General features: G+C 46.5%; 1 protein-coding gene across 5 annotated transcripts in view; it reads left to right on the plus strand.

The window, feature by feature from the left end:
- Positions 1-15,799, plus strand: part of camta1a (calmodulin binding transcription activator 1a) — a 287,515-nt gene that overhangs the window by 240,907 nt on the left and 30,809 nt on the right. For 4 of the 5 annotated variants that reach the window (XM_037104951.1, XM_037104955.1, XM_037104952.1 and 1 more), the window contains 3 exons: positions 6,683-6,836; positions 12,229-12,369; positions 12,954-15,268. In XM_037104951.1, the coding sequence (XP_036960846.1) occupies positions 6,683-6,836; positions 12,229-12,369; positions 12,954-15,268 (2,610 nt within the window). The remainder of the gene's footprint in view (positions 1-6,682; positions 6,837-12,228; positions 12,370-12,953; positions 15,269-15,799) is intronic. The other variant, XM_037104953.1, reaches the window with a different exon arrangement.

Here is a 15,799-nt window from a genome sequence, read left to right on the forward strand (position 1 = left end):
GCTCAGCAGTCCTGTGGCCATTGCTGTTGTCATAGTGTGTAAGTTGACGTATGTGTAGAGTGAGTATATATCTATTAATGTGCATATGTATGTGCATTTACCCTACTAGTTTGTGCCTGACTGGGTCTGTTTTCTGTTACGACCTCAACAGTTGTTGTTGTTGTTGATGCTGACAACTGGTGTTATCTATTGTTGTTCAGTGGGCCATTGCAGAAGCAGATAGTCGCCAGGTTGGACTGTCTTGCTGCTGGACACACATCAGTCCTCCTTGTGACTGCCTGTTTAGAAATGCACCAGCACATCTTTCTCCCCTGGCTGCTCCTATGGAGTCCTGATTCGCTCACAGACACGGGCAGAGGCACATAAATAGCACGCCTTGTCGACTGGCACGGGGAGAAAGACGACGCACACAAACAAATCAGACTCAGCACCGATATGAAAGGGAGCAAGAGCAGAAGAGAGGGAGTATAGAGAGATGGCATTAGCCGTGTTTTCCTCCTCCAAATGAATTGCACTGTGCCCTAGGAGGAAGAGATGAAATGAGAGAGCAAGCAAGTGGAAAAGACTCAGAGAAAGCCAAAGGTTGAGAGGTTATTTTGAGGCAGAAACAAAAGAAAAGAGCCATGGTTAAATCTTCCCTGTGTCTGTAAGAGCTCAGTAACTTCCTTTCCCTCCTTATTCTCCAGTGTGACTCGGTGTCACCTGGATGGACACTGAATATTAGGATCAGTGCCATGGGCTCAGCCAAGGCCATTATGGCAGCCGGATGGACTCCTGATGGCCTTTTCTCAGCTTGCCCCTGGGCAGCTTGGCCTCACACATGGGACCACCACAACTAATGGAGAGGGCAGTGTGCTCTGTAAGGGCCTTAGGAAGAATAAGTAGGCTGTAAACTGTGAGTTGAGTTGTGGCAGCTAAAGGGGCTTCAGTGCCTCACTGCCCGGCTTACCGCCTGACTTACTGCCTGCCTGCTTGGCATCCAGAATGCTCCTCCATATTCAGGCTCTGAATACTGGCCTTTTGCACTTTTATTGTAATGCATGCAGATGCTTGGCACAGCAACAAACACTCTCCACCTTTTACTGTGGTGCACTGCACAAATAAAATATTTCAAAGCAAGGAGGAGCCACACACAAAAATAGAGGAGCACTCTCGTGCATACTCACTCACAGAAATGCGAAATGCACTCACATATGCACAATTACACACACAAGTGCACAGACATGTGCACTTGCGCACACACACACGCGCACAGACTTGCATTCCCCCACCCAGAGTGATGCAGTTCTGCCCCTCTAAGCTGAGTTATTTAAAGCCCCGCTCTCAACTCCATCGGAGTGATTATGTGCTACTGAATTAAACATCACAGGCCTCAGCCCCTGGCTTCCTCTGAAACACGCTCAAACATGCTGGCCTCTTCCTGTTCCTCAAAAGTTCCAAGCTCTGCCTTTCATATCTCCTAGCCAGTGCAGTAGGTAGTGGAGGTAAAGAGGTGGAGTATGAATCTTCCCTAAATCAGGATCTCCTGCTGTGCCCCCTGCTCTGTCATCTCTCTCGCAGACCTTGGACAGAGGCATTTGAGGCAATTCACGTTAAGAGACCCTCTGTAAACTGGCTCTTACCCCTGGATCGGTACCCGCCATGGGCATCGTTTTAGCTTGGCACTCGGGCAGTGTTGTAGTTGGTGGAGAGCCGGGTGCAATAGAGGGTGAACTGTAGCAGCTAAGTTGAGCGGTGACTCCAGACACCCCAATTAGGGTGTCTGCTTTCTAAACTGGGAACATTTAAACAAAGAGTTTGTCATACAGGACCTGGAGAGAGAGGGGGAGAGCAGGTTCAGTTGGGGGATTGCTCTGCTACGTAGACAGGAGCTTCAGGCTGTTTGCTGCCTTTTTGGGAGGGTTTGACGTTTGTTTACCTCGGTGTGTGCGTTTGTATGTGCGTCTGTGTGTGTTCATGCGCTGCATGCGTGTGCGTGTGCTTCTTGTGTGTCTGCACGAGCCAAGGCACCAGCCAGCCACCCCCACATTCCAAAACACACCCGTTGGCAGTGAGCGATAAAGGTTCCAAACAAAAGGAAGAAGTCTTGTGCCTCATGGAGGTGAACTTACAGAACCACAGAGGCAGTTGACCTTGAAATGAGCAGCAGTGTTTGGGGACAGGCGGGGGAGGTCGGTGTTTAAGAGTGCAACCTCAGTGCCAGAGGCCAGGAGGCTGCCTAATGACTGGCACCCTACGCCATCCATCACTATGCCACTGCCAGGGCAACTGCCCCCACACAGCCAAAAGAGCAGGGTCTTAATAATCCCTCGTACCCATTCAGTGGACCACAGAACACAACATGAAACACATGCATTCAGTACATGTGTGTTCCTTATGCACATGAAACTGCACAGACAGATGCAAGGATGCACACCACAAATTCTAATACGGATTGTGAGCACAGACAGAATGAATATGCAGTCAAAATAGCAGATGCACTCAGACTTACACTCACAGCTCATTGGGCTCATTCTGCATGCATACTGATGTGCGTACGCCAACCAACATACAGAAATCTGCCTCTAGACACTCATTCACACGCTATTTATGATTTTATGTAGGCAGACACAAAAAAAAAACATAAAGGGACAGATCCACAAACACAAATACACCAACACAGTCACATCCCCTCTGTATTTATACCTTCTATCCTGAATGTTTGTGACAAAACAATTGACTGCTGCTGCTTTCATGATATTTTGTATTGAAATGGATCTCCCGGCAGCCTGCTAGTTCAGTTCTCCCATGAAGAACTATCTCGTTCCTTTTCCCTTTTGCTTATTTTTCCTTGTTTCTTCCTTGGAGTAAAAATGGAAAAGGGGGGGCTTTTCCCATACCTGAGCCCCTGTCTGCTCTGCTCTCTCCTTCAGTGTGACAGGCTTTGAAGCCCCCATTCCTCGGTGTGGGTTATTTTATCAGAGAGGAACAAGGTTTCCCCCTGCACTCCCAGGCTCATCCACGTTGCATGAAGCATCCCCTCTCAATTAAGATCCTTTCATGTTAATGGTGTTTTTATCGCTCCTGTGCACGGGATGTGAAAGCGAGGCCTTCTGTGGTAGAGTACAAGCATGGAGCAGAGCTGCCTGCCTGACATTATAAGAGCTGTTCCTCCCATTCTTCTTTCTGTCTCCGTCGCTGTCTGTCTTTCCATGTATCTCTACCCGGAACTCTGACTCTTTCCCTTGCTCTCTGAGTCTTAATGAGCTGCGGTAAGCTGTTGGAGTAGCAGCTACATGGAGGTGTTCCACGAGGGTGGCAGGGTCACTGAGACAGCAGACACATCCCTTGACCACTTATGCCAGATTCTACCAGAAGACGTGTTTTGTGCTCAAGTCTCAGTTAGTTATATCTCCGCCACGGCTCAACATTCACTTCCCCACATTCAGCACAAAGTAGAAGGTCATTATATCTGTTTCCACCGACATCGAACTCCGTGTGTGTCTTCAGCTCCATTAGCAAATCTTTTTCTCCCTCCTTGTCTTTTGGAGTAGAACAGGGTGTATGACTTCAGGATGAGGTAGGCAGTCACTGAAAGAACGTTGGAGCACTGGCTGACTCTAAGTGCGTGGGTGCCAGAGAAACCTGTTGCCTGGCTACAACAGCACCTTTATCCTCCGGTTGCGATGGCGATGTCCTGCATATCGCATATGCATGGGTGTGCAAAGTGTTGGCACCCCAACTTTGTCATGCATGTCTGATGCGCTGTGTGTTAGGCCGTGAATGTATGTGTGTGTGTGTGTGTGTGTGTGTGTGTGTGTGTGTGTGTGTGTTCGTGTGTGTGTTCGTGCATGACTGTCTGTACCGTCTTTGCTTATGTGCATGCGTGTCTTTGTATGCTGATGTGTTTGCGTGTGTTTGTGAGGGAGGGAGAGAGAGAGAGAGAGAGAGGGAGAGAGAGAGAGAGAGAGAGACAGGGTGGTGAAAGGAGGGGCAGGAAGGCGCTCCACCACCCACTCAGCAGGCCTTCCGCCCCCATGGCTGACTCCCCAAGACTCTGCTAGTAATTATCTCAACATCTATCCATCTGTTCTAGGGAGGCGCAGTAAACATTAACACAACGCAGCAACATCAAAATGCTGGCTGGAGACACGCTACGTTTTACTCATACACGATATGTTAATGTTGCTGTAAGAGGCCTTAACTTGTGAGTAGTTGGCACACATGAATAGAAATATGGCCAATATGTATCATGCGCACATTGTCTCATAGCGATAAGCGATACGAACGCCTTCCTCACACATGCACACCACAGGCTCCTGCAACTGTATCCCAGTCTCGCCTTCCACTGCGGAAGTGAGGCTGGATAGCTGCCCTGAGACTCACATGGGAAACCAGCAGAAAAAAAAAAACAACCAAAAGACTACATTACACAATTAATCAATAAGTTAATGAGATCTCATTTTCTCAGGAAAATAGTATCCAGGCAAAAAGTTCCCCCTCAGCCTTTTTCCCCCCCTACTCCTGGAGAACCAACTCCTGATATTACACTGTGGAAAAAGAAAAGGCAGCCAACAGGAAATTAAATTAAATTACCATCCCGATAGATTTATGTTATGCCTTACATTTCCATTGTGTTGTTTTCGTCTTAGAGTGGATGTAGGCCTGAGTTGAGGAGGAGAGCTGTTAAATATGTGGTAAAGTATGAAGAGAGAAAGATTGGCAAAGAGGGGGGGAGTTCCATACTGACGGATCGGAGATTACTCGGGCTTTGATGAGCTTTAACGCTGCCACATGATCTCTCCCTTTTGTGTGGAGTGTGTGTTTGCTCGCATGTTTGTGTGGCTATATGTGAAAAGGCAGGAAACAGCTGGGAATGTGGGTGTTGGAAGGAGGAGATTGTGCTTAACCATGTGAATGATCATGTACAGCTAACATTTCAGTTATATATGTTTGTTAAAGTATACTAATCTGTTTGTCCTTGCTCAGTTTGTGTGTTTCCGCGCTCGTATGTTTGCCTAATGCCAGAGCCGTGCATCTATGCATATTCACTCCTATCCGCACCCATACATCCACATATGCACGCTCATAATTGAATGAAGCTGTCTACATCTGACGCTCTCTTACCAAGTAAAGATTGAGGGCATCTCTTCGCTATTGACACAGCTGGTGATGCCATCTGGGGGCATCACACACCACCCTGTGCCTTCTCCATCCAAACAGGGCAGCCATCGCCCAGTGTCCATACCAATGACAGGGGACAAGGAAAGCAGTGAGATAACACTCTGTAATGTCCAGCTCCAGCTCCTGTAGGAAGTGTTTGAGGAACATAATCTGTCGTTAAGACACCACTTCACATATGACTTGTTGCTCTTACACTACTGGAGACACACTCACAGAGTTGTAGTTATTTAAACATTTTGGATGCTTTTTTCAAAGAAGTATTCCTTTCTTTGGATCCATTTGCCCCCAACCACACCCCTGTCTGATGAAACGGGAGAAGGAGAGAGGAAGAGAGGGGGGTGTAGTCGTAGATTAATGGTTCACACTGAGAGGGAGCACAGACCTACAGCAGCAGCGCCTTGATTTATTTGCCACTTAGTACTGATGAAGCTTCAAACTGCAGTCACACACACATGTTGTCACAGCATTTTTCTCCATCAAGGTCTTTGTTGGTTTGTCGATTCTTGTGACTTCTTTAGCTTCGAGTGTATGCATGCATGCATGTGTTCTTTTCATGCACGTCCTTTTGTTTTTGTTTATTCATACATCTGCTGATATTTTTTCTCCCAAACGCTGTATATCTGCTTGTATTTGGCTGCTCTCAGGTCAGTTATAATCAGCAGCTTTTATTTGTATCCTGTGTGTCGGTGTTTGGATATTGTGCAGTATTTGTGAGTTAAGTTTGCGTGGGCTTAGTGGCAGTCGGATGTGTATAATAAATTGGAAGCGATAAGGACTGAAACGGGAACACTCTTTGTGTGAGTCTTTGCCATGCTGAGTAATCAAAGCGTTTCATGATTACAGGAGCGAATTGATGTTACTCACACCACCACAACATTCCTTTAAACGCTACCTATTATTCATAAGCTGTCAATTTAGGGAATTTGCGGAGAGGTAACCTGGTAACAATTTGCAGGCGGCAAATCGTTGAGTTTTGACTTGGTAAATACAGGCAGAGTTAATTGAGGGCATCAACTCAGCATGTGGGTGGACTTGACAAAATGCCATAAGTGTGTTACATGAGCACACATTGTAATTATCACACATATGCACATACAAATACACACACGCACACACGCTTACGCAGTCACTAGTTTACACATCTGAGCACACACACATTTGGAGATAGAGAGATACAGAGAGCCACATAATGAGTGAGATTATTGCACATTTCTGATCCCAGATTTGTTCTGCTCCCTGGTTGTGGTTTGGATTGTGCATTTACTCTTCTGTTCTTGGGCACTATTGTGTGTGTGGGTACCATCCAGTGTATCTAGTTCAGCAACACTTTACTTCTCACCAGCCAGCTGGCATGTTCCACATAAAAGCCCTAACAGCTGAGCCACAGTATCTATGTGTCACTACCACTCCTCACTATTGTATCCTCAAGAAACCATGCTCATAGATGCACTTTCCTCTGTGTCATCTCATGGAGCCCCTCGCCTCTCTCTCTCTCTCTCTCTCTGTGTGTTTCCCGCAGAACCCCGATATTGTGCTCGTCCACTATTTGAATGTCCCAGCCATCGAGGATTGTGGGAAACCATGTGGTCCAATCCTGTGCTCCATCAATACAGACAAGAAGGAGTGGGCCAAGTGGACCAAGGAGGAGCTGATTGGCCAGCTCAAGCCCATGTGTGAGTATCTGAATCATTCAGCAGTATGCATTTATCAATTCTTCTCACTCCAGTCTCAGCTTTGATTCATAGCCTTTAATACAAACAGCTGCTGTCTCCTCTAAAAAGGTCTTAATAGTCTTTACATGTCTGCCTGCATGGGAAGACTAAACATAGTGGCTGTTGTTTTTGTCTGAGGATTTAATGTCTGGTCCTGTTAGCTGAAAGCTGGTACACTAAGTGCCCTCAGCACCTCAGTCAGAGAGCATCTTCAGCCAGTGTTCCAACGCTGCTGTATGAGTGTGCATTCTTCCTGGAGCCGTCTGCTAGTAATGGGTCAAAGTTCAGCCCTTCCCTCGACCTCTGGCACCACTCTGGCCAGGCTCAGAGTGCGCCTCATCTCTGGCCCAAGAAGGAAGTCAAGGAAGAGGAGGGCAGCAAGCTGGTTATTGATTCATGTTAGTGCGTGGGAGCAAGAATGTCTGACTCACCAGAAATCCCGCTTCTACCCTTTCTCCGAGTCTCGCTGTTCCCCCCACCCCCAATGGATTGATCCATGATGTTATCAGCTATACTAATGCTCTGCGAGATGCACTATGTGTTTTTATGGGTCTCTAGACCTGCCCAGAGACTGAGGCAATGTTTTGGAAAAAGTCAGGGTTTGTCTGATGATGATAATAGCCAAATGGGGACCTTGTGGGGTATTGAAAATCTTTCAGAGAGCTGTTAAGATACCTTTAACAGCCACACTGTGATTCAGGCATGTCTGGCAGGGCAGTGACTGATATTCCGATGGCCAATTATTGGTGATGGTGGCCAGGTAAAGAGGAACGTGTCAGCAGCTTTACAAGCACACACACATGCTGGCTGCATACTGACAAGGCAGTCAGGACCATCATCACTGAGGTCTCGGCTGTATTGTTATCCTCCTCGCTGCTCTGCTTGCTATCAGTCTCAGGACATATTTTAACATAAAGCCTTACCTCAGGACAGCCACTGAACAACAACAGCCTACTGTATTCATTATGTCTTTGGCTTAATGTAAAAACGAAGCGCCATTTGCAGTAATGCGTAAAGTCATTAACTTTGGGAGTTGTTGGGACAGAGAGGGTGAGTGTGAGATGCCTTCTAGCTGCCAGGCTACATGAGGGGGCTACGTAAAGAGTAAAAATCCCTCTTCTGCTTTCTATCTCTGCTTTCTATCTTTCTTCTCCTCTCCATCCCTCTCTCTTCCTACCGGACCAGCCAGCATGTCAACACAGGCTCAGTGATGGAGCAACATTGCCATCTAGTGGTCATTGTGAGATAGCAACTGCCATCCCACTGTACAGAGAAAAGACTTGATGCGATGAAGTCATGCTATATTATCCATGCAGTATTCAGTCTTAAATAAAACATTAGCCCTTAACATCCAGCATTTCTTTTTCCCAGACTGACCTATATCTTTGGAAACTTGCATTCAAAAGTATTTTGCTTTGCACAGGAATGTTCCAATATGTGTGCGGGGCTGTGGATCATAGCAGAACTTCCTTGGTCACTCAGAGATTGTATAGCTAAACTGGCTGGGGAAGTTTCTCCTCTCCTTTTTATCAGGAATCTGAAAAACCATCAATCTTTGCAGTATGAAGCAAGATTGCAGGAGTGCACAGTACAATATGTCTGACAGCATCAGTCTTATATTGTGTGTTGCTATATGTGAAGAAAATGTTCTTACATAGTAATGATGGTACCTGTTTCACATGCTGATTTTTGTCAGCACACAAACCCTTAGTTTAATGTCAAATAGTTATTTTTCCAGAACATCGTCAACTTTTGCAATATAATTGCCCTCTTCCATCTTGCCCTTCCCTTTTGTTGTAATCGGCACAATATTTCAATGCGCAAACCATTTGACATCTCTAATGATACAAAAAAAAACAACAAAGGAAAAGTGTGGATTTCATGGATCAGTTGAGCTTATTTCTTCTCCCTGCGACAAAAACACACACACAAACTCGAGCTCCCAGTCGCAAAAAAAACTTTCAGATGCACGGATGCTCACACACACCAGTTCAGATATAAGCCCTGTGAAACACTGCCGTGTCTGACCTCTTCCTCCTTAACGCCCTGCGGTGTTTGATGAGAAAGAAAAGAAGTGAGCGGGTGAGGAAGCGGGGGTAGAGGGGGGAGAATGGCATCACTACTCAGTCACGCTACAGTTCCATAGACAAGGCAGCCAGCTTGATTCACTCTTTTGGTCTAATGCTATAAACACGCAGCACTCTCTCCAGCTATGCCCCAAGCCTGCTGACAGATAGCGCATGAGCGGCTTTAACAAACACTCAGACAGACAGAAGTCCTGTCTCCAGGCTACAAAGACAGGGTCAGAGAAGAACAGACCAAGGCAAAATAGACAGGGCCAGCCATCACGCAAACTACTGTACTCCACTGTCCCATATAGTGTCCAGTGGTGCAGAGGCAGCCAGATGGGATATGCATGTGTCCTACAGATCATCTGTGTTTGTCATTAGAGCTGGGTGATGCTGCTCATGACAGGACGCAGTCATCGGGATGATGATGTGACTGGGTTGCTGTTTGGTGCCTCGGCTGTTGCTGCCACTGGAATTAAACCTAGTGGCACTGCTCCTGTCATGTCTGCTTTGAAACATAACCCTCAGTGAGAAGAGCAGACAGGCAGACGCGGCGGTAACTGTACGTCAACAACCCAGAGCCTCCGGGGGTGACGCCCGTCTACATGAGGAGGGCTTTGGCAATTCTGGCATGAGGGATCAGGGCAGAGGGGAGACAAGATTGTTTGGACAAATAGGGAAGGCACTACATGGCGGATGTAAGCTGTTGTATTAGGCTCTCACTCTTGCTCTGTCGCCCTCTCCGAATCAGATCAGCAGAGCCGATGCACTCCTGTCCTGCAGCCTCCCTGCTGGCTTTGTCAAGGGATTCATGACAGCGTTTTTAGTACGCCCATGGCCCTATCATCTCTGTGTCAGTAATACTAGCATCATCTAATTTGTACTGTTGCATTACACATCATCAGGAGGTGACTCAAGCCACACACTCTAATGTGTTCTCTAGACAGACACAATTATTTGTTCAGTAATTATAATGACATTAGATGAAACCTTCCTGTCACACTTCACATCCAATCTCTTTTTCAGCTCAGTCACTCTGAATTAATGACTGAATAAATCTGACTTTATAATAGATCAAAATGAATCCTGTTCATGTTTCTATAACCTGCCACAGTGGGCTGTCTGCGGAGCGTATGATCTTCGCTTGATCACAGCAGCTCTACTGACATCTGCTGGTGACCAGTCTGTAATCTTCCAAAGGCTCTGAAAGCTTTCAAGTTAGATCCTTATCACAGTCATCCAATCATGTTTCACAGCTTTTTTTCACTCCACTTTAACTAGCTCTGTCTTTAATCTGCATTGGCCTCACACTCTTTTGCTGTTTCCATATCTTTTTTATCTAATATGCAAATTGGCATACACTAAGCAAATTCCCACTGTTTGTCATACATGCTCTAAAGCTTGCACTCCTTATACATCTCTCTCTTGCATATTTGACCAAAGAAGGTACCGAAGTGCAGAGAACTTGAGTTAAAGTAGGTTTGATTTTGTTTGATAGTCTAGATATGCCTCAGTTCAAATATCACCTTTTTCCCCGCTTGAGAGCTTGAGCACTGCCATACTCGTCTCCTACCACCTTACAGACACTAAAACCACGACAGTATCTGTCTCACCAAAAGTGCCAGCTGGTTGGCAAGTGGAGCTGTGTTAGGAGTTGCTAACAAGCCAGGTGTGACTGAGGTATGGAGTGGAGCTTTAATGGAGAAAGTCTTTTTTTCTTGTTGGTGCAGCAGCACACCCAGCAGCTAGGTGATATTCTTCAGGAGAGATTTTCACAAGAGTCAGAGGTTGAGGGTAAGGGTGAAAGTCATCAGCGCTGAGACCACAGAGTAGCAACTGCCGCTGTCACATTGGAGGGACAAGGCTTGGCTATACAGTGACGGAGGAAAGAGAAAGTCAGATGTTCAGAGGAAGAGCTATTGGAGTTTAGAATCAGATTCAGGTTTATTAGCCAGGTATGAGTAAACATACAAGGAATTTGACACCAGTTTACATCACTCTCAGTGTACTTACACAGAAATAGAGATACTTTACAGCTAGAAACAAGAACAAGAACAAAAAAATGTAACGGTAAATGATCACAATTGTACATTACAGTTGCATGTGGAGTAGTAGAGCCCTGCTGCACAATGGCAGACACGCTTCAGTTGTGCCATAATTCAAGCTTCTGTTTTTCCAGGGAAAATCCAGTCCTGTGGTAGACCGAATATCATAGTGAAAGTGAAAGTTTTTATAGGAAAGCAATCTTCATTGCTTCGCCATAAAAGCAATGAAAATGCTTTTTTTAAAGCAAAGAAATCTGCCCATTGTCAATTTTCCAAAGGCATCTTTTTCTGCACCTTGTCCTGCAAATAAATAAAAATCATATTGGTGCATATCCGCAAGCACAAGTACAGTTACAATACTGAAATATTACAGTTAAAACTACTAATAATAATTGAAATAATATTTAAGTAAAAGTAAACAGTATTCTTCTCAAACCCTACTCAGAGTTATAGTTAATTTTCAAACATGGATGTTTAATGCATTAGCAGTAGCAGCCACTCAGAAGGTTTTTTGCTTCAAATCTTTGGCCTAAATATCTTAAAACCCCGACTGTTCTGTTAGTGGTCGCAGTCACATCTCCAAACGTGCGTCTGCTGCACAGTTTAGGGTTGGGTTTTTTTGTCAGGGTTTTCATTGGCCTGTTTGTGATTGGATAACCTTATTGGTTACATTAATGCAGATGAAAGGTTTGGAAATCAATCAAATTTTACTCAGTACAAAATGATGAATTCAAATGAAACTCAGTAGATTACATTGTTTAATACATATTTAAATATGAGTTAAATTAAAGAATTGAAAAGTTCACCCAAAAATGACTTAATTACGGTAATTTGAGAAGCTGTAATTCATTATGTCCAGCCCAACATATCTAATAACATATATGCCGATACCAATATATCTATGACTATACTGGGTAATAATATAGGTCCACCGATATATTTGACAGGCCTTTGTAAATAGGTGTTTAAACAGTATGATCACCAATGGCAAACACAACAAAAAGTATACACATTAAAGTCTGTGTACAAGAAGACTTTTCGTAGTATGGTTGATGGAAAACATTAATACTCACTTCTCGATTCTACCATGGTAACTTTGAAATTTAAAGAGGTGTCCACTGAGCGGCATGCGGTATACTGGCAGATAGACAGGGAGAGCAGAGGGTGGGGCGGGGGGTTGGCGTGGCTGGTGGTCTGTTGGGCTGGCTGACATCTCTGTCTCCTCCTCTCTCCCGGCAGTTCATGGCATCAAGTGGACTTGCAGCAATGGGAACAGCAGCTCTGGCTTCTCAGTGGAGCAGCTAGTGCAACAGATTCTGGACAGCCACCAAACTAAGCCACCTCCCCGGACTCACAACTGCCTCTGCACAGGCACCCTGGGTAAGGGCTAGTGGGTGGGATGGAGTTCAGTAAGGGAAAAAAAGGCCATAAAAATCATGTTCTGAGATGGTGGTTGAGGTCTCTTGGTATTGATTTTTGAGTTTCAAGGTTACTGAGCTTATTGTTTTTGTTCACTGATAATTGTGTCAGAGCCATATCTGAAACATCTCAGCTGTTCTCCAGTGTTATGCTGAATCACTCAGATAGTTTCATCTGAGTAATTCCACTAAGGGCTGGCACACAAAAAAAAGTCTGTGGATCAGTGGTTTACTAATTTTTAAAACAATTTAATCTATTACAATTTCTGATGACTCAAAGTAACAAGCCATGCAAAACTCCCCATATGCTTCACTCACTGTTTACTAAAAAGAAAGTTTTGTCACCCCCAGGAGAAAAACATCCTTCACGAATTGATAAATACAAAAGCAAACAGAGCATCCATCTTTTTCCCTGCTCCCTGAACAGTACTATTGTCCAATTCTTATTATTCCTAATGCGGAAATCAATTGCAGGTTTTGCAGGTCTTTGCTTGTTTCTTACCCACAAAAATCCCCAACCAATTTCCTTTGTTTGTAATCGTATAGGTGCAGGGAGCAGTGTGCACCATAAATGCAACAGCGCCAAACACCGCATCATCTCCCCTAAGGTGGATCCCCGCTCAGGTGGCTACAGCAGTGCTCACTCTGAGGTACAGAACAACGATGTGTCAGAGGGGAAGACCGAGCACAGCGCCCATGGTGGGGGCAAAAGCTCTGGTGGAGGAGGTGGAGGCGGTAGTGCCAGGGAGAAGCGCAATGGCAAAGTCCACAAGCCCGTCCTGCTGCACCAGAACAGCACGGAGGTGTCGTCCACCAACCAGGTTGAGGTCCCTGACACCACGCAGAACTCCCCCGTCTCCATCAGTAGTGGCCTCAACAGCGATCCAGACATGGCTGACAGCCCTGTGGTGACAGGGATGAGCCACGTGGCCTCTGTCATGTCTGGCCTCTCCCAGAGTGTCTTTATGTCTGAAGTCGCTGGAGATCCTGTCTACAGCATGTCTCCCACTGGGGGTCCCAACAGTCACCTGATGGGTGCAGATGCCACCCCACAGGGCTTGGTGCTGTCTGTGACCTCTGATCGTCACAAATTTGCCTTCCCCAGTGGAGGAGTCGGGGAACCTGGGACTAATGCAGCAGGGGACAGTCTGTCCATGCTGTCTTCAGCTGGGGTGTCTGAGGAACTGGTCCTATCCAGTAGTCTAGACTCTGGAAGCATCAAGATCCCAGAGACCAATATGAACTTTGACCCTGACTGCTTCCTGAACAACCCCAAACAAGGTCAGACCTATGGAGGCAGTGCGATGAAGACAGAGGGCAACTCTTCCTCGAGCTCATCTTCCTCTTGCGGCAACGGAAACACCAATGGCAGTCTGCAGCGTTCCCCCTCCATGTCAGACAATGGTTACACCTTCAGCTCAGCTTTGGTGAAGAACATCAAGACTGAAGACACATCCTTCGAGCAGCAGCTAGCCAAGGAGAGCGGCTACCAGGTGGGGTCAGTAGTGAACTGTGGCGGTGGGGTGTCCGTGACATCTGGTGCTGGTTCAGGCCAGGGCAGCCTTACTCTGACTGCAGCAGGCTCCCTCCTTCCTTCTGGTGGGGGCCTGAGTCCCAGCACCACCCTGGAGCAGATGGATTTCAGTGCCATTGATGCCAAACAGGACTATACATCCAACGCTACTGGAGTGAATTATGGTCAGGCCATGTCCAGTCCTCACATGCAACATCAGAATCGTTCGCCCAACTTCTTCCTCCAGGATGCCTCTCAGACTGGCCAGGCCCAGCAGGGGAGGTCTAGCATGGGCCAGAAAACACATATGATGGAGCACAACTCCCATGACTCTGGAGCTTATATGGGGATGCAGGTGGTGAAGACGGACTCCCCTGGCAGCAACGGCCACCTCCACCACCACCACCAGGCCCACCAGACCCAGCACAGGGCCAACTGCAATGGAGGCTCACCCACTGAGGGGCCCGGCCAGGCTGGCTCTCTCCAGCTGCTACAGTACCAGGGGAGCTTTCCTGGGATGGGCACTGAGCATGAAGAGGTGGTGGGTCTCGAGCAACAGGGCAGTGTGAGTTCAGGTCAGGCTGGAGCCACCGAGAATGGAGCTGAGAATCTGCTCAAGCCAGGAGACCACATTCAGGCCTGTGGGCCAGGAAACGGAGAGGGAGGAGGCGCAGAGCACTTCCTGCAACAGGCCTCGGATGGTGGTGGTGGAGGGACAGGAGGAACTGGAGAAGGGGTAGCAATTCACAATGGAAACAACAGCAGTGATGGCAGCAACCGCTCCCAGCAGCAACAACAGCTGCAGCCTCTCCTCCAGGGCACGAGCATGGTCCAGGGACTCTACAACGCTGTTGGAACCCACCAAGGCCTGGGTGGAGGGGCCGCCAATGGAGGAGCCGGAGGGACAGGCATGGAAATCAGTCTGGATCACTTTGACATCTCTTTTGGTAACCAGTTCTCTGACCTCATTAATGACTTCATCTCAGTGGATGGCAGTGGAGCCACCATGGCAGCTGGAGGGGCACTTTATGCTCATCAGCTGGTTACATCCCATAGCTCTGATAGTCAGAACACAGCTGCTGGGGCACCCCAGCAAGGCCAGGAAGACGGAGGGGGCAGAGGCTCTGGCTACAACCCCTCAGAGCTCTGCCTTCAGCCTTGCTGCAGCCCCCAGTCTTTGAGTGGAGGGGCGGGAGCAGGGGGCAACGCAGGAGAGGCAGGCTCATTGTCCTACATGAATGTAGCGGAGGTGGTTTCTGCAGCTGTGGCCCAGGGGATGGGGATGCTTCAGGCCACAGGCCGACTCTTCATGGTCACTGACTATTCTCCTGAGTGGTCCTACCCTGAGGTGAGTGACAGGACTTTTACTGTTTTATTAACCATCACTGTTTTTGGTTATTATATCTCATAGTCCATCTTAAATACTGAGGAAGACTGATGACTTAACTCGAGAGATTTTGTGACTCATCCTGTATTTCAAACTAAGCAGTCCATCAGGTTTTAAATAGATTTAGTTTATACAACTTGTCTGAAGTACTAATTTTTTAAAATAAAAACAAAGTTGAAGGATTAATTAATCAAATAAATGCAAATGAAGGTGAAATAATAGCTCAATTATCATTTAAAATATAAATGATTTTCAATTATTTTAATGACAGTCAAGGCACCTTCACTGTTTTCACTTCCAACAAAGTGGTTTGTATAATGTTCTGCCAGATTTAACTTAACCTTTTGGATGTACAGTATGGGGACATTAAATACTGATAGAAATAATTTAAAACTGAATTTTTTTTTCTAGCTCTTCCAATCAGGAAGGGTTAGGGTTAGGGTTAGGGTTATTATAGACACAAGACAAGAAAGATACAAGGTAGATGCCAAA

Source organism: Acanthopagrus latus, chromosome 7 (assembly GCF_904848185.1).
Source record: "Acanthopagrus latus isolate v.2019 chromosome 7, fAcaLat1.1, whole genome shotgun sequence".
Lineage (NCBI taxonomy): Eukaryota > Metazoa > Chordata > Actinopteri > Spariformes > Sparidae > Acanthopagrus > Acanthopagrus latus.